Source organism: Mytilus trossulus, unplaced genomic scaffold, assembly GCF_036588685.1.
Source record: "Mytilus trossulus isolate FHL-02 unplaced genomic scaffold, PNRI_Mtr1.1.1.hap1 h1tg000373l__unscaffolded, whole genome shotgun sequence".
In the NCBI taxonomy this organism is placed as follows: domain Eukaryota; kingdom Metazoa; phylum Mollusca; class Bivalvia; order Mytilida; family Mytilidae; genus Mytilus; species Mytilus trossulus.
The window spans coordinates 2,814,527-2,839,498 of record NW_026963340.1 but is presented as its reverse complement, the minus strand read 5'-3'; the positions used below and the strand labels follow the sequence as shown (position 1 = coordinate 2,839,498).

The 24,972-nt window shown below is 35.4% G+C and overlaps 2 protein-coding genes across 4 annotated transcripts; one reads left to right on the top strand and one right to left on the bottom strand.

Moving 5' to 3' along the window:
* LOC134701947 (sin3 histone deacetylase corepressor complex component SDS3-like) lies at positions 1-24,864 on the bottom strand. 3 transcript variants are annotated; one of them, XM_063563051.1, is made up of 9 exons: positions 24,708-24,864; positions 8,997-9,063; positions 6,915-7,062; positions 6,423-6,482; positions 5,847-5,946; positions 4,347-4,457; positions 2,046-2,217; positions 1,081-1,165; positions 1-166 (listed from the first exon to the last, which is right to left on the bottom strand). In XM_063563051.1, the coding sequence occupies exons 1-9, from the start codon at positions 24,805-24,807 to the stop codon at positions 71-73; spliced, it is 939 nt and encodes a 312-aa protein (XP_063419121.1). In that variant the 5' UTR covers positions 24,808-24,864; the 3' UTR covers positions 1-70. The 3 variants fall into 3 exon arrangements, with proteins under 3 accessions (XP_063419121.1, XP_063419122.1, XP_063419123.1); XM_063563052.1 differs by having other exon boundaries at positions 4,347-4,460; positions 5,856-5,946; XM_063563053.1 differs by lacking the exon at positions 24,708-24,864 and adding an exon at positions 11,384-11,409.
* On the top strand, positions 14,580-24,437 carry LOC134701950 (uncharacterized). The gene is made up of 2 exons (XM_063563066.1): positions 14,580-14,761; positions 22,246-24,437. The coding sequence occupies exon 2, from the start codon at positions 22,247-22,249 to the stop codon at positions 24,008-24,010; it is 1,764 nt and encodes a 587-aa protein (XP_063419136.1). The 5' UTR covers positions 14,580-14,761; position 22,246; the 3' UTR covers positions 24,011-24,437.
* Positions 24,865-24,972: the final 108 nt, after the last annotated feature.

Genomic DNA, 24,972 nt, shown 5'->3' with positions numbered 1-24,972 from the left:
TAATTGATATGAATTTAGTATGAAATGATTATGATTACAATGAGATTCTACAGTTCTATATAAAACTAGGTCATGTTTGTCTTCTCCGTAAAATGTATCGTCCTTTCTGTAGTTGTGATAGATATATCTTTATCTTTGAACTGTCTGATAACTTCCGTACATAAATCTGAAAATAAGAAGACATTTTTTTGTTATAAAAAATGATTCAGTCACCTAAATATCAATGTTAAAATCAGAAAAACGCAACAATTCATAAGTAAGAGGTCTATTTAATTTTGTAAACATCAATTCTTTATAGAAAGGAAAATAAAATGAATTGCAGCTATTACAAATAGTCATTCATGAAGCAAATTGCTAAAAATTATATGTTATTTGTTCAAATTTTAGTAAAAATTAACATTAGTTCATACTAAATCTTGTTTCACAAAAACAGTCTACCAAACCTTGAAAGAGAATATCTATGTCCACAAAATAGTTCTATGAGACCAATTTTGATTTGTTCATTTATGTAATACGTCCCTTCCTTTGTTTATTCAGTGTCAGCAGCATTGGCATTATCCCTTCTTTTAGTACCAATAGAAGTCAATAAATGAAATGGGAAATCTCCATTTCCCATAAATTTGTGATGAACATAAAAAACATGTTTAACCCGCTGCAATTTTGCGCCTGTCACAAGTCAGGAGCCTCTGGTCTTTGTTAGTCTGGTATGATTTCTAATTTTAGTTTCTTGTGTATAATTCGGAGTTTAGTATGACATCCATTATTACTGAACTAGTATGCATATTTGTTTAGGGGCCTGCTGAAGGACACCTACTGGTGCTTGAGTTTCTTATTACATTGAAGACCCATTGGTGGACTTCCCTGTTGTCTGCTCTATGGTCGGGTTGTTGTCGCTTTGCCACATTCCACATTTCCATTCTTAATTTTTATTAAAAAGTCATAATGATTGTTCTACAATACCCTGAACTCATGCCATTTGCTTGCAGAAACAAGGTCTTTTCAAATAGTTAATTGACCCTTTGCAAAATTCTGAACTATGATTCAATGTTTGAATTCCAAAATGAACTATTGTACACCTACCTCCTGTGTCCCTATAGCGGTGATCACACCATTAAGTTTACCAATGTCTTTCCCTTCAATAAAAACAGGTTGATTTCTGTGAAACCTAAAAAAGAAAAAAAATACAAACACTTCATAACTGGATCATTAGTACATGTACATTATTCAAAATGTAAGTACTGTGGATTCATTTATTTTTGTGGGTACCAATTTTCGTGGACTGAGAAAATCTGGCATTTTTCAAGGATATTAGATTTCATGTCTGCATTGGAGCCTACATACAATGTATATATACAATTTAATATTCGTTAAAGATTTAAATTTGTAGTTTACCTGTATCCTCTAAACCCACGAAAATTGGTATCCAACAAATAACAATGAATCCACAGTAAACTAATTTCCATGTTTAATTTGATCTTGATAGCTTTATCAAATACTTGTTTTCAAATCAGGTTAAACATGTTAAAGACAAGGGCATACATGCAAAACTTTCCTAAATATTGCATGTAAACTATAAAATATTAGGTTTCTGTTTCGTATTAAAGAACATATAATAAGACATTGACTTGTAATTAAGAATGGTGTGCCTGTTTTACTTAAAATGTTCTTTTTTATCTCAAATAAAGCAGGTATAAAATATACAAGAAAAAAAAAGATGAAGATAAGACGAAAAAAAGTTCTTCCTTTCAAATTTTAATGGGTCATTGTCTGATATACCATATGAAAAGACTAATTGGTTGATTGGTTGGATTGAGAGGGCCTTATCTTGAAAGCTTAATTTGTTTGCTTTATTCTATAATCTTGAAATAATTCTATACACATCAATACAATGTAGATCTACTTAAATCCCACCTCTACAAATGAAACCATCAAAAACAATACAATTTTTTTTTCTCTCTTTTCTAGTTTCACCCTGGCATTTTCAATATTCTGTCACAACAAAGCTGCTATTCTCTAGAATTCATATTTTTTTTTAATTTTCTTACCATCTTTTGTCATAGAACAACCTTCCATCTTCAATTTTCAGTTCTGAATTATTTTCTATAGGACTTGGTGGGGATGATGTAATTTTCTTGGTAAACGGTTTACCACTGACTTTATTGATAATTCGTAAATCGTCTATGATATCAGCATCATCCAAATAAAAGTCTATCTGCAGTTAGATCAGTTAAGAAAAAAATCACACAGATTACTGAATTGAAGTATGGTCTAATGGTGGTACCACAGTAATTTCAATATTCCCATCATTTTATGAGATAGATACATTATGATGCTTGTACCAAATGAATTATTGAAACCTTTTCGACTTTAAAAGCAGCTCATTAGACCCTTAATTGTAACTTTATGAAATATCACCATTTATAAAATTAACATACCTGCCAACTTTCACGAATTAGGCGTGTACTACACGATTTTGACCCTTTGTCACGATTGCATGCTCTTGATCATGAAAAACCTTCTATAACATGATTTTGTGAAAATCTACACGAAAAAATATGACTGTTCCCGATTTTGAACTGTGTACAATGAAATACAATTGTGTTCAGCCAATCAAATTCTGTGTTTCTCATGATCAAATTAGTAAGCCAATCAAAAATGTTTTCTCTCAAGAATAATCTAACATCCTAGATTTTGAACTTGTGTTGTATTCCTCTGTTTGTTAAAATCGTGAACATGGCAAATGTGTTTCACCTGCAAGGAGGTTCTTACACAGAATAAAAATAAAAGCATGACTGATTGACAAACTTCAATGATGCAGTACTACCATGAAGATAATAAATAGTAGTTTATTCACTAATTTATTGATATTACACTTGCTGTAACAAATGTTATAAATTTATGTATTCAATTAAATTACCAAATTATTTTAAAGTCATAAGAAACCTCAAATCAAAAAAAATAATGCATATGTTTTTTATAACTCAATGGATAGTTTTCATTATAAAACTTATGTACATATACTTTTTTCTGAAGAAAATTCTTTAATTTATTCATATTTAGAAGAAGTTTACTTTATTTTAATTGCTTGCTTCCAACAACCAATTCCCCCGACATATTTTCCGTATGCAAATTGACCTCAGTGTAACCCATCTCGTAAAACGCCGGTGATCACAATACGCATGGAAGTCCTTAAAATAAACTATTATCTGAATACACATGTTAAACACGTGCTCTCTTTCCATGCTTTTTTTGTTTATTTTTTGTCGATTGTTGACGAACAGGTGACCATCGTTAAACTTCGGCTTCAAAACACGAACTTTAATTACCTGCCCTATTTTCACAACAACACTGACCGATTGAAAAAAAAATTGACGATCATACGAAATTTACACGAAAAAAATGATAAATTAGTGCAAAGAAGACTAAGTTTATGATGTGTGTATGCATTGGTTCAAGAATTGGAAGAACATAATTTTTCACCGGTCACTCGATTCTTATGACTTTAAGTACAATGTATTGTTCTTTATTTTTCACATGGACAAAACAAAAAAAAACCACATCAGGAATCTCTTAAATGAGGGACTTCCCTTAGTCAAGGGGTCATTTTACTCTTGTAAAACATAAAATCGAAAAATCATAAAATGTACAATTTTTTAACTTAAAAATGGGAAATTCTGACATTATATTTAGAACAACTTTCTAAATGAAGGGTACAATTATTTTGAAAAATATAGAAGATATAAGGCCAAGAACATATCAAAATTCTTGGACATGTGTTGACCATATAATACCAGATGGATCATAAGATGTATAGTTCTTTGGGAAAAGTTTCATTAATAATTTGAATATATTTGTGCTCATTTTTACTTAAAAAGTGTTTTTTTATGTCATTACATTGAGGGGTTACCCCTAGGTGTTGTTCCCAACCTGACAAAGGTCCTTCTTTGTGCATAATTTTAAATTGGAAAAGTCAACAATTATTTCATATCCTTACACATGAAATTAATTCCTGGTCTTGCAGCCACATGTTCATCTTTTCTACTGATATATTATAACTAGAATCATGCAAATAAACTTAAGAAAAAGGCATGTAAGCTCATCTCACAAATATGACAATTTTTCTAGACCACAAAACAGCACGAGCAAAATAGTCGTCGCAAAGTATTGTAACCTTTGAAATTGTTGTCGCACACTAAAACCCCCATGGGCACTTTAAAAGTTGGCAGGTATGAATTAATGTTTTGAAATATAAAGGATTGTGTATATATATAGCAATTCCCAATTACAGTATTTCAAATATATAAGAATCAGATTTCTAGCACATGATTTTAGAACTAAAAGGATATCTGGTGAGGCTTTCCGTCTTTTCTCAGGTAGTGGCATGGGGTCATTAGGTCGTCTCCTCAGTCTACGGGTTGATGGTGCTTTGGTTTCTAAAGTATCAGATAACATAAAATCTGAAATGGAAAAAAAATATTCAATTAAACAACAGGACTTGAAATAAAATTCTCAAACCACTTGCCTGATGGCAAGAGACAGCAACTTGTGTAGCACCTCTAAAGCTTGCTTTACTTAATTAACAGCCCTCCCCCTTTTCCTTTCAAAAAGCTTTCATTTTTTATGTGTATTGAATATACAATTATTTATGCTTATTATAACATGTATGAAATGTCATTCTGAAGGTATAAATCTAATAAATTTTGTAAAGACTTATTTTTAAAAAGCTCAGCATAAAACTGTAAGTTGCTTACAAATTGAGTATAAATCTGTTGAAAATGTATGAAAATATCATGTTCTTCAACAGTAGATGCAAAAATCTTTTATAAAGCATTGTATTTTTGACCAAAGAAAATTAAGATGCACAAGTTAAAAAAAAGTTCACACTACACAGTACAAAGGAGCCTGCTTTGACCAAAGCCTGAATATATATCAAAGCTCTTTGATCAGAACAAACAGTGAAAACTTTTAAGTAATTTAACATGTATTAACAGTTTAATGTTTTATAATCTTCAATAAAACTGAGTTTTCACTGTAGATTTTAACAGTTTTATGCAAACATAATCTTCAGTAAAACAAAGTTTTCACTGTAGATTTTAACAGTTTTATGCAAACATAACCTTCAGTATAACTGAGTTTTCACTATAGATTTTAACAGTCATATGCAAACATAATCTTCAGTATAACTGAGTTTTCACTGTAGATTTTAACAGTTTTATGCAAACATAATCTTCAGTATAACTGAGTTTTCACTGTAGATTTTAACAGTTTTATGCAAACATAATCTTCAGTATAACTGAGTTTTCACTATAGATTTTAACAGTCATATGCAAACATAATCTTCAGTATAACTGAGTTTTCACTGTAGATTTTAACAGTTTTATGCAAACATAATCTTCAGTATAACTGAGTTTTCACTGTAGATTTTAACAGTTTTATGCAAACATAATCTTCAGTTAACTGAGTTTTCACTGTAGATTTTAACAGTTTTATGCAAACATAATCTTCAGTATAACTGAGTTTTCACTGTAGATTTGAACAGTTTTATGCAAACATAATCTTCAGTATAACTGAGTTTTCACTGTAGATTTTAACAGTTTTATGCAAACATAATCTTCAGTAAAACAAAGTTTTCACTGTAGATTTTGACAGTTTTATGTAAACATAATCTGCAGTAAAACAACCAACAATCAATCAATCTTCAGTAAAACAAAGTTTTCACTGTAGATTTTAACAGTTTTAAGTAAAAATAATCTTCAGTAAAACAAAGTTTTCACTGTAGATTTAAACAGTTTTATGTAAAGATAATCTTCAGTAAATCCAGTTTTCACTGTAGATTTTAAACATACTACTTCCTGTGAGATCCAATGAGTGTCTTTCACTTTCTATCAGCTTTGATTTGTCTTCATATTCAAGTATCAAACTTTCTTTCAAGTCAATCTTCTTTTCCTGAAATGTAGAAAAACAAAAATTGATACGGGTGTCTTTCACATACCATGAAATGATTTACTTGGACATGGAAAATTGAAATGAATGCAGACTTAAAATAGAGTATTCACAATCAAATCATAAACTAGGTCACTCAACTTCTATATAAAAGATAAATTGATAAGACTGTTGATTTAAAATTAACTGCTCTTTCAACAGACCCCAAAATTGTTATTTATAACATAATAAATGTTTTGATAAATTGTCAAATGCAGATTTCATAAATTGATTTTCCAAAGGCCACATATTTGAAAAACTAGATGCAGTTATTATTGTATTTTCTGTCTCAATTTTTCTTGGTAATTTTTTGCCAGTAGGTTACTGTCTAATTAAATTATACCCTATGTCTTCATTTATTCTTAATTGGCCTATACCAGTGTATTTTGAGTGTATTTCTTGGTATTTACAGTTTGTAAAAAAGTTTTAAAATAATCTACCTCAAAATCTTTAGCTGTAGCTTTTTTCTCCTTTATATATTCTCTTTCAACTACTTCTAACTGAAATAAAAAATCAAGACAATCAAGTAAATTAAATAACATTCTAAAAACCTCAAGTGTTCTTTACAGACACAACATATTTTCTTCATACTAAACAAGAAATTTTGATAAAAATTTGACAAAATATTAACTTTTGACACTTGGTCAAATGCATAAAATTTAAAAAAAAAATATAGACTTTGAAAGAAATATTTCATTGGGTATATAGCAGTTTGACAAACAAAGAAGTTTATATTTCCTTAACAAAAGAACACTTAGGTGATTTTTACAGAGTTATCTCCCTGTAGTGTGAGGTACCACTTTAAACTGTAATCCCCTTATACATACTGACATATAAATTTACATCTGCTCTCATTTAACCATTCTAAGATACACAATACTCCTAATTTTACACCAAACATTTTACATATCATATTTTTGTTTAAATCTTACCTCAAAATCTCTCCAAATTTCATTGATTCTTATTCTTTCTTTATATTGTTGCTCAATTTTCCGTCTTTTCTTGATATATTCTGGCAAGGTTCCATCTTGTAGTTGTTGCAGCTGTTTCTTTAAATGTGCTAACTTATCTTGGTACATTCTACAACATAGAATAAAACTCATTTTAATGTGACACAACTTGATTTCATCAAAAATCTATTTCTTGTGATAAGAATAAATCTCTCAGTGTGGAACTAAAAGCCAACAGTCAACAGACATTCATATCATCATAAAACAAGAATGTGTCCATAGTACACGGATGCCCCACTAGCGCTATCATTTTCTATGTTCATTGGACCGTGAAATTGGGGTCAAAACTTTAATTTGGAATTATAATTAGAAAGATTATATCATAGGGAACATGTGTACTAAATTTCAAGTTGATGTAACTTTAACTTCATCACTTTAACCTGAACTTCGCACTATCATTTTCTATGTTCAGTGGAGCATGAAATTGGGGTCAAAACTATAATTTGGCATTAAAATTAGAAAGATCATATCATTGGGAACATGTGTACTAAGTTTCAAGTTGATTGGACTTCAACTACCTTGACCAAAAATTTAACCTGAAAGGAATGGACGCACAGACGGACAAACGAACAGAGGCACAGACCAGAAAACATAATGCCCCTCTTCTATCGTAGGTGGGGCATAAAATGTGGTGGACAGTTTCAAATTAATCAATTTGCTATTTTATTTAAGTTTTAACAAAGTAGGTACATTGTAAGTTGTCTCCCCTTTATCATTATAGATGAAATGTAGGATCAAGATAATATTCCTTCCTGCATATATACTATGCAATGTTCATCAAAATCTAGCAGTTTAGGAGAAGTTGCACTTGAAAAGGCACATCAACATATTAAAAGATAGTAAGGCGTCAAAAAAAATAATATAATGGCCTTTCAAGACGTCACAATTATTTGGACTAAAATCAAATTTATTTCATTGTGTAATCATACGTTTTTTGATTGAGTTAAGTCTGCCAATTGATATTTTATCGTATATTTTTCTATGTTGTGATGTTATGCTATTGTTTCAGAAAAAGGGAGAAGGTTTGGATCCATTAAAACGTTTAATCCCGCTGCAAATGTTTGCACCTGTCCTAAGTCAGGAATCTGATGTACAGTAGTTGTCGTTTGTTTATGTAATATATATGTGTTTCTCGTTTCTCGTTTTGTTTATATAGATTAGACCGTTGGTTTTCCCGTTTGAATGGTTTTACACTAGTAATTTTGGGGCCCTTTATAGCTTGTTGTTCGGTGTGAGCCAAGGCTCCGTGTTGAAGGCCATACTTTAACCTATAATGGTTTACTTTTTAAATTGTTATTTGGATGGAGAGTTGTCTCATTGGCACTCACACCACATCTTCCTATATCCAGTTGAACAGATTTATTCCAAATTCCACCATAAAAATTTGTTTGCACCAGTAAATGAATATATATACGTATATGAATATATGTACCTACTAAGAATTAATAATTAGCCTCTGATATAATAAGGATTAACATGTTTAATGGATTTGAAATTTATTCATATAATTTTTCTTGCATAAATGACAGTGCATCATAAGCCTCTCAAGGCTGGTTGGTATAAATATACATGTTAATTGACTGCTAATGTTTAAAATTGTAATATATTGTATTTCATGTATATGTACCAAGTAGTACTTTAAAATAAAAATATCTATCTGTCTATCTATACCTATGACTAAGTCAAACTGGTCTGTCTTTAAGAATTCAGGAACAAAAAAAATATTGTCGACGTACAGACTTTTACAATGAGCAAAGCCTTATAACGGATTTAAGTTTTTTATTCAATTTTGAATTTATAGCCAAATAAGGTAAACAATCATAATGCTAAAATTCCTGTTACTGAGATGCATGTTTTAGTAAGTAGAAAACCCTGTATTTCCAATCTTTGCACATTTTATGAACCTTAATTAACAGATAACGGTTGCATTACTGTTAATTAATGTCCTGACAAGAGGGGTGATTACTTTACTGGTCCTATCCCGGAGGACAAAAAACAACATACTGTTCTTTAATTTCTGTATATTCTGTTTCTTGTTTGGCCTGGTCTGTTTCACTGGCATCTTCGGTATCTGAAAGTGAATGAAAGTGAACAAAATTAAATAAAATTAAATTGAATATTTCCAATTATCGAATCTGACCTTGTATATATGATCTTATTTCAGAAACAAAGTACTTAATTCCATAAAAAGAAACATAGCCAATCTAACTAACTATGTATGCACTCTGCATGTATAATATCAAATGTTAGGAAAAGTTAGATAAATTATTCACTACTAGTATATATAGCTATAGGTAGTAAATTTTAGAGTGAATATGATTTCAATTACCAGATTTAAACCTATCATTTTCTTCAATGAATAAAATTGAGAATGGAAATGGTGAATGTGTCAAAGAGACAACAACCCGACCAAATAAAAAAACAACAGCAGAAGGTCACCAACAGGTCTTCAATGTAGCGAGAAATTCCCGCACCCGGAGGCGTCTTTCAGCTGGCCCCTAAACAAATATATACTAGTTCAGTGATAATGAATGCCATACTAATTTCCAAATTGTACACAAGAAACTAAAATTAAAATAATACAAGACTAACAAAGGCCAGAGGCTCCTGACTTGGGACAGGCGTAAAAATGCGTCGGGGTTAAACATGTTTGTGAGATCTCAACCCTCCCCCGATACCTCTAACCAATGTAGAAAAGTAAACGCATAACAATACGCACATTAAAATTCAGTTCAAGAGAAGTCCAAGTCTGATGTCAGAAGAGGTAACCAAAGAAAATAAACAAAATGACAATAATACATAAATAACAACAGACAACTAGCAGTTAACTGACATGCCAGCTCCAGACTTCAATTAAACTGACTGAAAGATTATGATTTCATCATATGAACATCAGGCACAATCCTTCCCGTCAGGGGTTTAGTATCATACCATCATAACATATATGAGAAGAACATAACCCGTGTCACGCCAACAATTGTTTTTAGAATAAATGTGTTTAGATCCGACGCAAAGACCTTATCAGTGACTCTATATTAACGCCAAAATATGCAATCTTTAATGACTTGACAACAGTATCGTAATTATATCCCTTCTTAATAAGTCTATTCAAAGGTTTTGAAAGTTTCTGAGGTGAATACTGACACCTACATTATTTCAGGAATCATGGCATTTGTTTTAATTATCCCATGACATTTGAAGATTCTGATGTTGTTTTACTGGGTTAAGGAAGACAATAGTGCATACTAGTATATAATATTATCTAAGATATAACAAAGTCCATGATTGGCTAAAGACAACCCCCAAAATATACCTGATAATAAATGAATAAATTGCAATAAGGGGGTTAGGAGTTAAATACGGATACAAGATGAAACAGCCCTCACCCCCAAGATAAAACAATGACAAAGTATATGATTTCTTTATTATGAAACATTTTGAATTAAAATCATAAAATAGGTGCTCCATTTTTTCTTCAAAATAATTAAAGAATTTTAGGATAAATAGGGTCAATCATGGAAAAGATTCTAAGAGTTTCATTAAAATTCTGATTAATCATTTAGAAGGACAAAATGTGTTCAAAGGTGTGACCTTTATTACCCCCCCCCCCACACAAAAACAGATAAACTTCAGATTTATAAAGCAATTAAATTGAAAGTAGGTCCAATGTACAACGGTTGAACTTCTTTGCAAGATTCTGGAAATGTTTCACAAAATTCATACAAAAGTAAGACACACTGATGTACTCCAATCAATATATTGACCACTTCAAAAAGTTAAAGGTATAAAAATAGTTGTTTAATTACTAAATTCAATTTTTTTTTCAATGACAAGAGGAAACAAAACTTCAAAGTAATAATCCAACTTGTATAATTTAACTAATAATACTATAATACCTTTATGAGTAATGTTTATTTAAATAGTCATAAAGTTATTTTATCAGTATGCATCTCAATACATAATTGAAACATTTATATGTACATTTGTTTCATTCTGGATGATTCCTTTAAATAAGTTATTTATAGACGGAATGCAGATTTGTCATAAAAACAAATATATGAATATATATATAGTACAATTAAATAGTAAAACAAATTTCATGAATTAATGTACCATATCTCTTCCTTTCTATTAAATTCCCTGAATGTTGCACATTTAAATTTTTAGCTGATTTTGATGGATAATTGATACTCTTTTTTTTAAGTTCAAGGCTCTTTTAAAATATGAAACGTACGTGAAACAACAAGCTTTATATTTCCTCATTTAAATAAACAAATAAAGATAAAAAGGATAAATATCATCCTTAAAATATTCAATTTAAAACTTAAAGTTATTAAACCCATCTGTCAAAGAAATATAATAAATTGCTGACATGTTAAAATGTAAAGTACCTGTGAAGTCACTCATTACAAGACTGGGAAATTCCCTGCAGTATAAGGGAGATAACTCAAATTATAAAATGATGAGTATCTCTAAAATTAGCTTTGTCAGGCCAAATAAATATGAATGTGTGGTTCCAGTTACCCTATTGATACAAACACAACGTTTTAGTCTTAAAAAAAAAGCCTAAAGATTTTTTGTTCTCATTTTTCATTAAGCAATGTTAAATTAAGTCACAATGTTACTCCAATATATTCAATGTAAAAAACACAACATAAAACAAAAATTACATTATTCCCTTCCTTCCTACCCTATCATATTTTGATAAGATGTAACTGGACAACACATATTTTCCCCTCTCCTAAGAGATTTCTCAAACTGATTTACACATTTAGCCATTTAATACACACATGTATTTTTAAATTATACCTTTTTCTATCATATACAATGTAACCCTTAAGCATTCCTGATGAAGCTCAGGTTATACAAGAAAAGTGCTATTGACTCATGAAATTTAAAACTTCCTGTTTTCACTATTTAATTAATTCCAGTATACATGTATATAAAAAACATGATAAACATAAGGTTCTGCACATCTAATTTTGAAAAAAAGACGATATAAAAGATGAAAATTAGATTTACTTTACCTTATGTATAGGTTGATAATTACATGATTTTGAAGATTTGTCACCAATAATTGAACTTTTAATGTAAGAAGTTTCAAAGACTGGTTAAACAACAAAAAAAATATAATTTTGAAAACTTTCTATCTCAGATATAACCCAGTTTACAATACATACAAATGTAGTGCATAAATGCAAAGTCCTAAAACAAATATATATGCATCCTTATTCCTTTTTTTTCACAATTTAAATGTCAATATTTTCATTTTTTAAAAGCAAAATATATTGGATTGCTCAAAATTCTTAAAGCACTTTTAGACTTGATTTCATGACATCCAAACTTAATAGCTGCTATCTTTCTATATCCAAATTCACTGTATACATGTAGTACAACACACACAGGGTAGGGTATTGGCTATGTTTGGCGAAAATAATGTATTTCACGATTGGAACAGAATCATAATCTATTAATTTACCAGCAAGCAGATGCAGGCATTTCTAGTGCTGTTATGATAAACACATCTCCCCAGGTTTCAGTATTGCAAAAATTTGAGACTTCACTTGCAATAACTACCTTTAAAAATTTTCCCTATCATATATATGTCTAAAGAAATTAGTTTCTACCCAATTGGCAGCTTCTTCTTAAAAATGTATTGGTTTTTAAGTTATTTTTTTATCAATAGGTTATTAATGTGTCACTTGTAGTTGTAGTATCAGATTTTGCATCTCAAGGGGGTGATGCATTTATTAAAACAAGGATAGATTTGTCTTTATTTGGTCTGTATCTGAAAGTTTGAATTTTAAACACACATACTCTGTAAGACTGTATTGTACCTAGGATTACACATGTTCTGACTTCTTTGTTTTTTTCCTAAGATCATGATGATATCTAGGGTAAAATATGTTGTCCCATTTCACCTACTTTTCTTTACATGGAAGGCTTCAAATGCCCTTAAAAAGGTCATATCAAAATTGATACTGGCTTTTTTTTTCTTACATTTTGAGACCCACATAATGCCAATTGATGCTAGAATGTAAGTATAAGGTAACAGTCTGAATCTGCCTTTTAATGTTATTTCGAGAGAGAACTAATATCTGAAGGCAAACCAACTTTATTATATGACTAATTATGTACCTGTCAACCTCTGGAAATGTGACAGATATATGCATTGAGGAAGAAAAGGTCATAAAATTTATGCATACAAAGTTTTCAGTTGAATTTTAATATTGAGCGTTTTCTTTTTAATACATACAAGTTTCCTTCAAATATATTCAAAATTTCGAATTCATAATTGTGAAATATTTGCTGAAAATAAACTCAAATTTCAATTTCATGTTTTCATTTTTACATTTGTACATAACCTGGAATGAAGAGTGTTTAAATTATGTTTGGAAATTAAAGCTGTAAATGATTCAATTGAGAGCAAATAATTGAATTTCTTGTCCAAGATGACCCATTTAATAGGCCCCTGTTTTGGAAGACTCTTCATGCAAGGTTCTAGAAGGTGATAACAAGTAATTTGATGGTTTGACTGATCCCAATGGGGTTTGAATAATAAACTGATATTTGAGCTATTAAATTCCCTGGTGTAACCTGCAAAGCTCAGGTCAATTGATAGACGTGATCGTTCTATAAAAAACAAATTATCCAGTACAAGTCAAAATCGGAACCTGGTCAATTTAGCATGTTTAGGACCTGGTCTCATCAACACCTACATGTACATGTACATTGTCAATTCACGACCTAATTATATTTTTACTCATTTCTTTCCTTCTGACAAAAATGTCCGAGTTAAGGTATGCCGTATGGGGAGAATATTTTTTAAAATTTTTATTTAATGATTGTTTTTTTTTATCAAAAATTATAATTTATATCTTCAAAAATTAATTAAATTTAAGATACATCGTTATAAATCTGTACAAACAATATATATAACCAGTTGGAAAAATATTGAGCTTAATTGCAGAATTGCTGTTAAAGTTTTCAAATAATAGTATTCTAATAATGTTTTGATTGGTTTTCATTTAAAAAAGTTGAACGCTGAAAGATGACCTAGGCCTATATTTGTTAATTTCAGTGTCATTCTTTTAGTTATTTTTATATTTACATTGTATAAACATATATTTAATGTAACCCTCAGGTAGTTTTTGATGTATATAAATAAAAAACAACAACTAAGAAATCAGTATAAAAGTTGTTTTTTAAATCACAGATAAGGATGAAAACAAATCATTCATCTTGTGATTTTTATCTAAATGGTTTTTGTGCTTAACCACTGTCGTACCTGTGTAATGGCAGCTGGCAACATTTGAGTAACTATACCAGGTGTTGGTGTAAAGCAAAATTATATCCTGGTGAAATTTGATCCGAAGGAAAAAATGTCACAGTAGTTTTTGTTATTTTTTTTATCCGGAGCAAAATATATCCTTGGGATATTCTTGCCTTTACCGCGAAATTTATGGCCGAAACGTCTAAAATCAAGAACCAAAACCAAACAGAACACAGATATTGCCGCTGAGTTCGGATGGTTTAGGACCTCCCAAATGCAATGCAATAGCGAGATAAAAGTCACAGTGTGGTGCCGCTAGTGTGTGTAGGAAGAACCAGTCCACATTCTACTGCATGCTACCCTCTGCAGCTGAGTGACGTCACAGGGAGACTTCCCTTCTACTTCCGCTTACTAGATTGAACACATGTATTATTATATTATTGCTGTCTGCTGACTTATATATTCATCAGATTACAGCGATCTACAGATATTAAAGGTATTCTGTTTATTACACATACACTTTACTTATTTGTACCATATCGGCACAACATTGGCGTCGTACGACAAAGAACGAATTATTTTCTGCAAGTGAGGCGGACTCCACGAGGGCGCCTTTACAGATTTGAAAACTTTTGATGCTTCATTTTTTGTAAATTTATTACGTAAGCATTACCATAAATTTACTACAGATTGATAGTAGATTAAATTGCATCAAATTTTTACAGTTTATCACGTATGAAATCTTCATATTTGATATTTTTCATCAGATAAGGTTAGGAACTTCCGGTTATCGCCATTAGGTCCTTCTTCACGGAAGTCATTTGTCTGCAATACTCCATTGCGCAGACGCAAACCGGAAACAGTCTCGATTTCAGTAACTTAGTTTCGTACATTATTTTTATACTGAATTTAGACTGATATTTTATATTAAAGAGGGTATATACTCATAAATATTTTATGAGTAACATATTATACACCGTATAATAAAGTACAGTGTGTCAACTGAGTCTCTGTTCCAGTTCTATCCTATTTTGTTGCCTGCATTTTTGAAATTGTAAAAGTAGTAGCTTTTATAAAAAAGCTGCATTGTTTATGTCTTGAGTCACACATAAAAGTTGTGATTTTGAGATTTATTTGCCTTGAGTAATTACTCAGTGCAAATTATAATATTGTTTTGAGTTGCATAATATTGTAATTTGAAATATTTAAGAATATTGTAATTTGAAATAAAGACAACATGGCAGGAATTGGGGATGAGAATGAACTGAAGGAAAACATTGAAACAGAGGAGTTGATACAAGATGACATATTCACAAAAGAAAATATAGCTGATACTACTTTGACAGAACCAGCTGAAAATACCAAAATGTCATTGGAACAGCTATACCAAGAGTTTCAGGCGGATAGAAAAGCAAATGCAATAAGAGCTGTTGAGACTGAAAGCAGAGTGAAACAAAGTGAGGATCGCATTGAACAGATTTTCCATGGTTTGTTAAATATTCAATCTGAACAAAAAGAAGCAACAAAAATCAGTACAGAAAACATCGTGGCAATATCCCAACAAGTGCAACGGTCAGACCAGAGAATTGACAAGAAGATTGATGCTAACGGAAAACGTTTAGAAGAGTTAACATCGGATAAGTTTAATGCCTTGGGAAGGCGGCTAGACAAAATGGCTGCTGCTAATGATGAGGCAAGTACCGTGCAATTCAAGAGTGCATTTGAACACCCAGGTTCATTTCAGCAGATGGCATCAAGTGTTAGCGATTTGATTAACAAGAGAAATAAGGAAGTCAAGCTCCCTTCTATGGATACTCCTGTTAAACAGAAATCTGAAGCTAGTCCATATATTGCCAGTACTCCATTACTGCAAAATAAGCCTCCAGCATTTAGTCTCTCGCCAATTATGTCAATTGACGAGACTACACAGCCTGAATCTAAGGCAGGTACAACTCCAGTATCGAGTGACAAAGGTAATGTGTTAGGGCCCCCGGCTCTGCACAATACATTGTTGTTTCAACAGATTCAGGGCAAAGGCATGCCAGAAAGTGTTGGTAGTGACCAGGAGATCTATCATATGCAAGGTTCGTTGCCACTACTGAGTGACAAGGGAAGCGTGCCAGGGCCCTCGGCTCTGCACGGGACAAACTCAGGTATGGTAACACAGCATCCATTCAAAGGCATAGAGGGAGTATCCACTGAATACAAACCCCAACATAACACAACTCCAGCAACGGCTACTTTTGCACCGTCCTATGTTGGTACACCATATGTATCACAGGGTATCAATGTTAGTACACCTTTACACGTTGCACCAGCTACAAGTAGCGAATCATATGCAGCGTCCTTAGTACAGAGTAGACCAGCTCTGTACCCTCATATAGGATCAATGATACAACAGCCTCCGCCTGCGTTTATGACCCCTGTGATGACAACAGTAGCATCCACAGGCCCGTCACCAATGCAAATTGACACTAGCAGGTCTTCAAGATCACGCACTAAAAAGAAAAAGGAAAGAAGCCACAGCTCTTCGTCAGACTCCTCTCTTGATAGGGAGTGCTCTAGGTGGCAGGAAAACTCTGGGGCGAGAGACAGGAGTAGAAGTCCCCAGCTTCCTAAAATGCAAGTTTTCACAGGAAGAGGTTTTCTTACGTGGGAAGCCTTTATCTATCAGTTTGAAAGAACAGCAGGAAGGAGACAATGGGAAAATAGGAAGAAAGTTTGCCGACTATTGGACTGTCTAGCTGATGTGGCTTTAGAATATGCAAGAAAGGTCAACATCGATGATGACTATAAGACTTTAAGGAAAGCACTGAAACAGCGTTTCAGCAAAAAGGACGAACCTGTATCAGCAAGACGCCAGTTGCAGTATGTGAGGCAGCAAGACAGTGAAACACTGGAGGAGTTTGCTGAACGGGTCCATTTTGTTGCAATGGATGGGTATGATAAATGTGACAATTCTGTCATTGATCAAATTGGCACAGAGGCATTCCTCAGAGGTTGCAAGGACAAAGAGGCTGCCCGTCACGTGATTGAAAGGAACCCAGAGTCCATCAATAAGGCGTTGAAAATCATGAAAACGTCCATAGCGAATCAGAAGGCTATTTATGGATCTAGAAGTCCAAATTTTGCCCACAGACAGGTCTCATTTGCTGATAGCGCTGGTAAATCACAGGACACAGAAAGTGCTAGTACTGTTAATAGTCCATTGGAAAAGGAAGTAAGGAACTTGACTCAACTTGTGACCAAATTGACAGAGGTGATGCTTTCTTCTGATCAACATACACGTGGTAGGTCTCCCGAAAGATATACACCACCTACGTACAATGCGTATCGATCACCTACACCACCTCCTAATCAAAGTTCATATAGTCCTCAACAAAGGTCATATAGTCCCCAACAGAGGTCATTTAGTCCTCAACGTCAACGTTCGCCATCACCACGACCAAATTCTAGAAATCAAGGCTACTTTAAACAACGGTCCCCTTCACCTGGCGACAGAGCTTATCCAAACTCTACTCCAACAACTGAGTCTTTAAATGCCAACGGGTCGAGCCGGTAGGCCAACACTCGACTCTAAAATCACATGGCCAAGGGAAAATACCACCCGACAAATCAGAACCGAGGCCCACGGCTTCGTCTGATATTGTTATAAGACGTACAATTGGAAAAAGTTTGGCAGTACGGGGAACAGTATTTCAACAAAATGCAAGTATGATTGTTGATACAGCAGCTATGATTACACTCGTCAACGAGAAATTAATACCGGAGAATATAGAATGTTCCGAAACAGTGACGCTACGTGGTTTGGGCGAGCAACTGGTCATTGGCAAGATTATTAGGAACACACTCCTGAATATAGATGGATTAGAAATAAGGTGGGACGTGTGTAGGGCACCACTTACAGATGATGTCATTCTAGGTCTAGATATTCTGGATACGCTTGGTGCAGTCATCAACCTCAGCACTCCATCACTTACAGTTAACAACAGAGTTATACCTGCCTCATTCGTTACTGGATCTGATGATAGTGCTTCTCAACAAGTCTGCATTAAACGTACAATTACAGTCCCGCCAAATTCAACGATGATCTTCAGCATAGATACACACAGAGGATCCGAACAAGAGTTTATTTTGGAACCATGCTCTCTTGCCAGTGGAGTTTTAGTTTCGCATGTTGTCGGAAAAGGCAAATCTTGCCCTGTAACTATTTTGAATGATGGGAATCGTTACATACGTATTAAAAAGGGAACACCGATAGGTCATTTAGAAGAGATTGACAGTATAATGGAGGAGACTTCGGAAGAAAGTGAAAATCGAACTCCAGATGTCCGTCGTGGCATCGTAGAAACACAAACCCAGGTGCCCACGGCACCAGGTTTAAGCCAAGAAGAATTGTTTACGTTGCCATCCCATTTAACAGATCTGTATGAACGTTCTACAAAGCATGTAATTAGTCAAGATGATAAGTTAAAACTCAAGAAGTTATTAATCGAATACCAGGATGTATTTGCACAGCACGACCTAGATCTCGGATGCCTTACAGCTGTCCGGCATAAAATAGATACCAAAGACCACGCTCCAGTTAAACACCGGATGCGAAGAACACCTCTTGGATTCCAAGATCTCGAACAGCAGCACCTTGACAAGATGTTACAAGCAGGTGTCATTGAGCCATCATCTTCTGAATGGGCCTCAGCTCCAGTGCTGGTAAGAAAGAAAGATGGAACCGTGCGCTGGTGCATTGACTACAGAGCTTTAAATGACAGAACAATAAAAGATTGCTTCCCTATTCCTATTATTGAGGATTGCTTGGACTCACTCCAAGGCACCACCACGTTCTGTACATTGGATCTTGCCAGTGGCTATTATCAGATTGAGCTTGAGCCAGAAGACCGAAAGAAAACGGCGTTCATTACAAGATATGGGTTGTTCGAGCACACCAGAATGGGAATGGGCCTTTGTAACGCCCCAGCAACATTTCAGCGGGCCATGCAACTCGTTTTGAGAGGACTTACTTGGACACAGGTGTTAGTTTATCTTGATGATGTCGTGGTTCTCGGTCGCAACTTCGAGGATGGTCTCGTTAATTTGAGGGCTGCATTTGAAAGATTTAGACAGTATACCCTGAAGCTGAAACCAAAGAAGTGTCAACTGTTTCAGCCTGAAGTTGAGTTTTTAGGAAAACTGGTGAGTGCTAATGGCATCTCCGTTTCTCCATCTAAGATAGAAGCAGTGAAAAAGTGGCCAACTCCCAAGTCAAAGAAAGAACTCATGTCATACCTAGGGTTTGTCAATTACCACCGGGATCACCTGCACAACTATGCAGAAATGACTGCATGTCTATACGACCTTGCTCACCAGACAGGAGAAGCTGAATGGCAACAGTGTCACGAAAAGGCGTTCCAACAGTCAAAAACGGCGTTAATAAGTGCACCTTGCTTGACGTATCCTAATCCCAATGACCAGTTCATATTAGACACCGATGCGTCCGATACAACTATAGGCGCGGTGTTATCGCAAATACAAGATGGTAAAGAACGGGTTATATGTTATGCCAGCCATGTTCTGATGAAGCCTCAGCGTCGTTACTGCACCACCAGGAAAGAGTTATTAGCTGTGGTAAAATTTTGTCGGCATTTCCGCCATTATTTGCTTGGTAGGCGCTTCATTCTCCGCACGGATCACAATAGTTTAGTATGGTTGATGCGGTTCAAGCACATTGAAGGGCAGCTTGCACGATGGCTAGAAGAGCTGTCATCTTTTGATATGGAGATAATACATCGACCAGGAAAGAAACATCTAAACGCTGATGGCCTAAGCCGCATCCGAGACGATGTTACTGAATGTGATTGCTATCAGGCAGGACTTGATCCTACAACACTGCCATGCCACGGCTGCCGATATTGCATGCGAGCTCATGACCAATGGAGCAGGTTTGGTAACGATGTAGATGATGTGATTCCACTGGCAACAAAGTCTCTTATGGCAGCAGTACGTACTGTTTCTGTTGTCCCTGAAAATGAAAAGGACAAATCCCCTGACCAAGAGCCCCCGGCTCTGGCAGTGGATTGCGAAGCGCACCCATCATCAAGTCTAGACGACACTTTACCGTATGCTGATGGAAATCCGTGTAGTAATTGGGCACCTGAGTACCCCCCGGAACAGTTAAAGATATTTCAGCAAGAAGATCCCGATTTAGCTCCAATATTGACTTGGATGCAACAAGATGCTGATCCTACACAAGCTGAACTCCGTTTGCGAGGAAAGGCTACCAGATCTCTATGGTTATGTAGACCTTGTTTCCTTATGTTTAACGATGTACTCTACTACCAATTTATAGGTTGTCCAGAGCGCCAAGGACTTTGTTTAGTTGTGCCAACAGCATTGAAAGAAGAGGTGCTGCGAAACTGTCATGACACTAAAGTTTCGGGACACTTGGGTCAGAAAAAAACACTTGAAAAATTAAAACAGTCATTCTTGTGGTACAATATGCGAAAGGATTGTGAGGACTATGTTAGTACTTGTGCCATGTGTAACCAGAATAAAAAGGCTCATGTTAACCCAAGAGCTCCGCTGGGACAGTTCCATGCTGGCTATCCGATGGAGAGAGTCCATATTGACATACTTGGACCATTTAACACCAGTAAGAGCGGTAACAACTATGTTCTAATGATGGTGGACCAGTTTACTAAATGGGTCGAAATGGCGTCTTTACCTGCGCAAACAGCCCAGATGGTCGCTGAGAAGTTTATTGTACATTTTATTGTCACGTTTGGGTGTCCATTAGAGGTCCACACAGACCAAGGACGGAATTTCGACAGTGATCTGTTTAAGACGTTATGCGAGGCATTGGAAATTGCAAAAACGAGGACAACCCCGTATCACCCTTCATCGAATGGGCAAGTGGAAAGGTACAACACAATTGTTTTAGCAATGATAAGGTGTTTTATCGAGAAAAAATGTCGACACTGGGATAGAGATTTGCCCTTTCTGGCGATGGCAATGCACTCGATGGTCAATAGACAAACTGGATTTACCCCGAATCAGATGATGTTAGGGAGAGAGACCATTCAACCAATTCAACTTCTCCTCGGAATACCTCAATATGGCCAGAACAAGATGACTCCTAGCACCTATGTACAAAAGTTAGTAAGTCGGATGCAGAAAACACATGAATTTGCAAGACATAATCTCCGTGCTTCGCAGCTGCGGCAAAAGAGGGATTATGACCTCAGAGTAGTCGAACATAAATACAACCCCGGTGATTTAGTCTATAAGGCAGACTCCACCACTAAAGTCGGACAGAGTCGAAAGCTGAAATCGCCATGGTGTGGACCTTTTCTGGTCATATCAAGCAGACCTCCATTGTATACTATCAGGGGACGTAAACGAGATTCTACGGTACATCATGACAAACTGAAGCGTTGCAATGATAGGGATATTCCCACCTGGATCAAGAGACTAAGACATGCAATGTTCAGGGAAGAAGGCGATTTCGATGAGAGCTGGGATAATCTTGACGATACCATTCCCTATGGTGTGGACTTTAATGTCCAAAGCATGTTTGAATCGGATACCCAATTGCTTGACAATGATACAGCACTTCAGTCTTTAGGTGACCCTTCCTTTGCCCATATCCCAATCACATCAGAACTGGAACAGGGACCCGATTTAGACCTTGGGGAAAATTCAAGTCTGGGTAACGATGCCAATGAGGACAATGTTGATACTGGAGTCAGTGGCACAGATGGCGAGACGAGGCCCTCGGCCTCTCTGTCCTCAGTGCAAACATCCAGATACGGTAGACCAATCAGATGCCCAACACGGTACCAAACAAAATAGGTATTGTGTGGGAGCTTCACGACTGTATATATGTATATATCTCTTGTATATTTCAATTAGTGCTGATAACATTATTTCTAAAATATATGTATGTTTTTAATACTCATGATATGTTTTCATTTCTTCTTGTTCCAGAATGGAAGAAGGGTCTCGTTCAGACCAAGATGTTTTATCGCTTAGTCCGCACAGTGAGTGGCATGATACCCGGTCCGACTGTACAGATCTTGATGTGGCGGACTTGATGGTAATTGATGAAGTGGGTCCTGATGACAGTGATGCAGGTGCTGGTACTTCTCCTGGGGCCCTAGGCCCTGTTGAAGCACACAGTAGCATGACAGGTATGTCACAGATGAGTTTTTCTAGTCAGCCTTGTCAGGAGGGAGAATCAGGTGAGACAAATGAAAGCCAATCAGAAGGAAGAGTAGTAGTGCCTTCCAAAAATAGACTACGGAAGTGCCCTGTCTGTGGAATAATGTCCAGGGAAAAGACACGTCGTCACATGATGAAGACACACCTGCCATGGTTTTGGTCTGGGTCCACTGCCTGTTGGGAGTGTAGTCGACAAGAGGTACAGGCGTCCTCCTTAGCGCTACGGCACACAGAAGAGCACAGACTTGGATGTTTCTTTGATGAGGAACATCTTCACCTATGGTGTCAACTGGTGACCGGCTGCCTCCATCGTATAAAATCTTGGTTCGGTTGTGCCAATCTCGAAGATCTACTGCAGTACGTCATTGACAGACAGTTGTATGAAGGTGTTAATAGCGGTTTCAATGATCAGGAACAGCAACTCTTGGTGTACTATGCACAGAACTATAGTCCTGACTGTCTGGTACATATCACCGCCAACCCTCCAAATCACGTCATTAGCCTTACAAATTGGGAGATCATGGCAAGCTTACTACGACGAGTGGGCTCAGCGCAACAGCAGTCTCTGATGTCACCTGTGGAGATTCTCACATACGAGGGCAGCCCCATATTGGACATTGTGCCACCACTGCCAGAGCCGTTCGTTTTTGTGGATAGCCATTTTCACTTGGATTTGGTTCTGAAACGACTTCATTTTAGGACTTTCCTGCATATGAAGTCAGCAATATCTCCAAAGGAACACAACAACTCATTTTACTATGGGATTGCCAATTATGTGTTCCCTGACCATTGGAATGATTGGGCTCTACAGGTAGGACCTGCCCAAGCTGTATATGTTTCATTTGGGATTCATCCACATGTTGCAGCAAAGGGGGTCACCCAAAAGCAGCTGGAAGAACTAGAGTTCCTGCTTGGTAATCACAAATGTGTTGCTGTTGGTGAGATTGGCCTAGATTTCACAACACGCTGTGACTGCAAGAGGTGCAGAACTCCACAACAGTGCAGGCAGCGGATGAGGGAATGCCAGGAGCAGGCATTCATGCAGATGCTGGAGATGGCACAACGGATGAAACTGCCTGTCATATTACACTGCCGTGATGAGGGCACTGGAGAAGCAGCAGCCCGTGTGCTGAAATTGATAACTGAAAATTTCCCTGACCTATGTTACCATCGCCATTGTTTTGCTGGGAATGTGGAGGAGTTGAGGCAGTGGCAAAGCCTGCCTCGCGTAGTATTTGGCATCACTGGCAAGTTTATTAAAGATGCAAGCAATGCTTGCAACACAGATGCCATATCCAGAATCTTGCCACACCAGCTGGTCCTTGAGACAGACTCCCCATTTCTGACGCCATGGTCGTGCTGTGCTGTCAACCATCCATGGAACTTACGGGAAGTGGCGGTAGCTGTTAGTGAGAGACGCAACGTCCCACTTTCTATCCTAAACTGGACGACAAATGACAATGCCCTAAAATTCTATGGCATCCCAAAGCTGCGACAAGATTCAGCTAGCTGGGGCCCTAGGCCCCGTTAGCTCGTGAAACTTAACATTGTTTATTGAATTAGTAATGTAAATATTTGTTATCACCAAGGATGTGTTGATAACTGCATAAGTGTATATATATATGTATAGTTTTATTAATGTTTTGTATTACCCTTATTTTATCTTGCATTTGAGTTTCTTTTATAGTTTGAGAATGTGCCTGGTTCTACAAGAATGGGGCGGATGTGGTGCCGCTAGTGTGTGTAGGAAGAACCAGTCCACATTCTACTGCATGCTACCCTCTGCAGCTGAGTGACGTCACAGGGAGACTTCCCTTCTACTTCCGCTTACTAGATTGAACACATGTATTATTATATTATTGCTGTCTGCTGACTTATATATTCATCAGATTACAGCGATCTACAGATATTAAAGGTATTCTGTTTATTACACATACACTTTACTTATTTGTACCATATCGGCACAACAACAGCATAAACTATAACAGCACACAGTCTTTAGTCTTTAGAAGTGTCAACTTGACACTATAATCTCTCTGTAATTTGAATCACACTGGTAAATTTACGTCACTTTTGTATAAAACTCATTGGTACATTTGTACACACACAGCCACAATGCTTAAAAAAAAGTACCTTTCTCATCAGGGTCGAGTGTCGGAGTCCTGCCACTAAACATCTTTTGCATCCACACAAAGAATAATAAAATATTGAGCAGATTGAATATTTACCTTCATCAGTTGCTTGTGCTTCCATATCATCGCAGTCAAAGCTGTCAACCTCTTCAAAATCTGAATTGTTTTCGTCCCTGGAAGAAGCGTACGAGGCCATGGTTTGTTGATTTATTTTACTTCCGGTGTAAGTAAAATCTTCAGATAACAATTTTATTTTTTGAAAAAGATCCTATCGTGAAATCAACGAATTAGATATAAAAAATTGTATATTTAAATAAATAAAAAACAAAACTTATATAGTTTCTGAAGAAATTAAAAGACA

Excerpts from the sequence above, each read along its gene's own strand:
- LOC134701950 (XM_063563066.1), top strand. The coding sequence starts at position 22,247 with ATGGAAGAAGGGTCTCGTTCAGACCAAGATGTTTTATCGCTTAGTCCG.
- LOC134701947 (XM_063563051.1), bottom strand. The coding sequence starts at position 24,807 with ATGGCCTCGTACGCTTCTTCCAGGGACGAAAACAATTCAGATTTTGAA. Across the intron at positions 5,947-6,422 it reads CTACAGCTAAAGATTTTGAG|GAAAAGAAGATTGACTTGAA; the intron begins GTAGATTATTTT and ends TCTACATTTCAG. Across the intron at positions 4,458-5,846 it reads ATTGGATCTCACAGGAAGTA|ATTTTATGTTATCTGATACT; the intron begins GTATGTTTAAAA and ends TTTCCATTTCAG.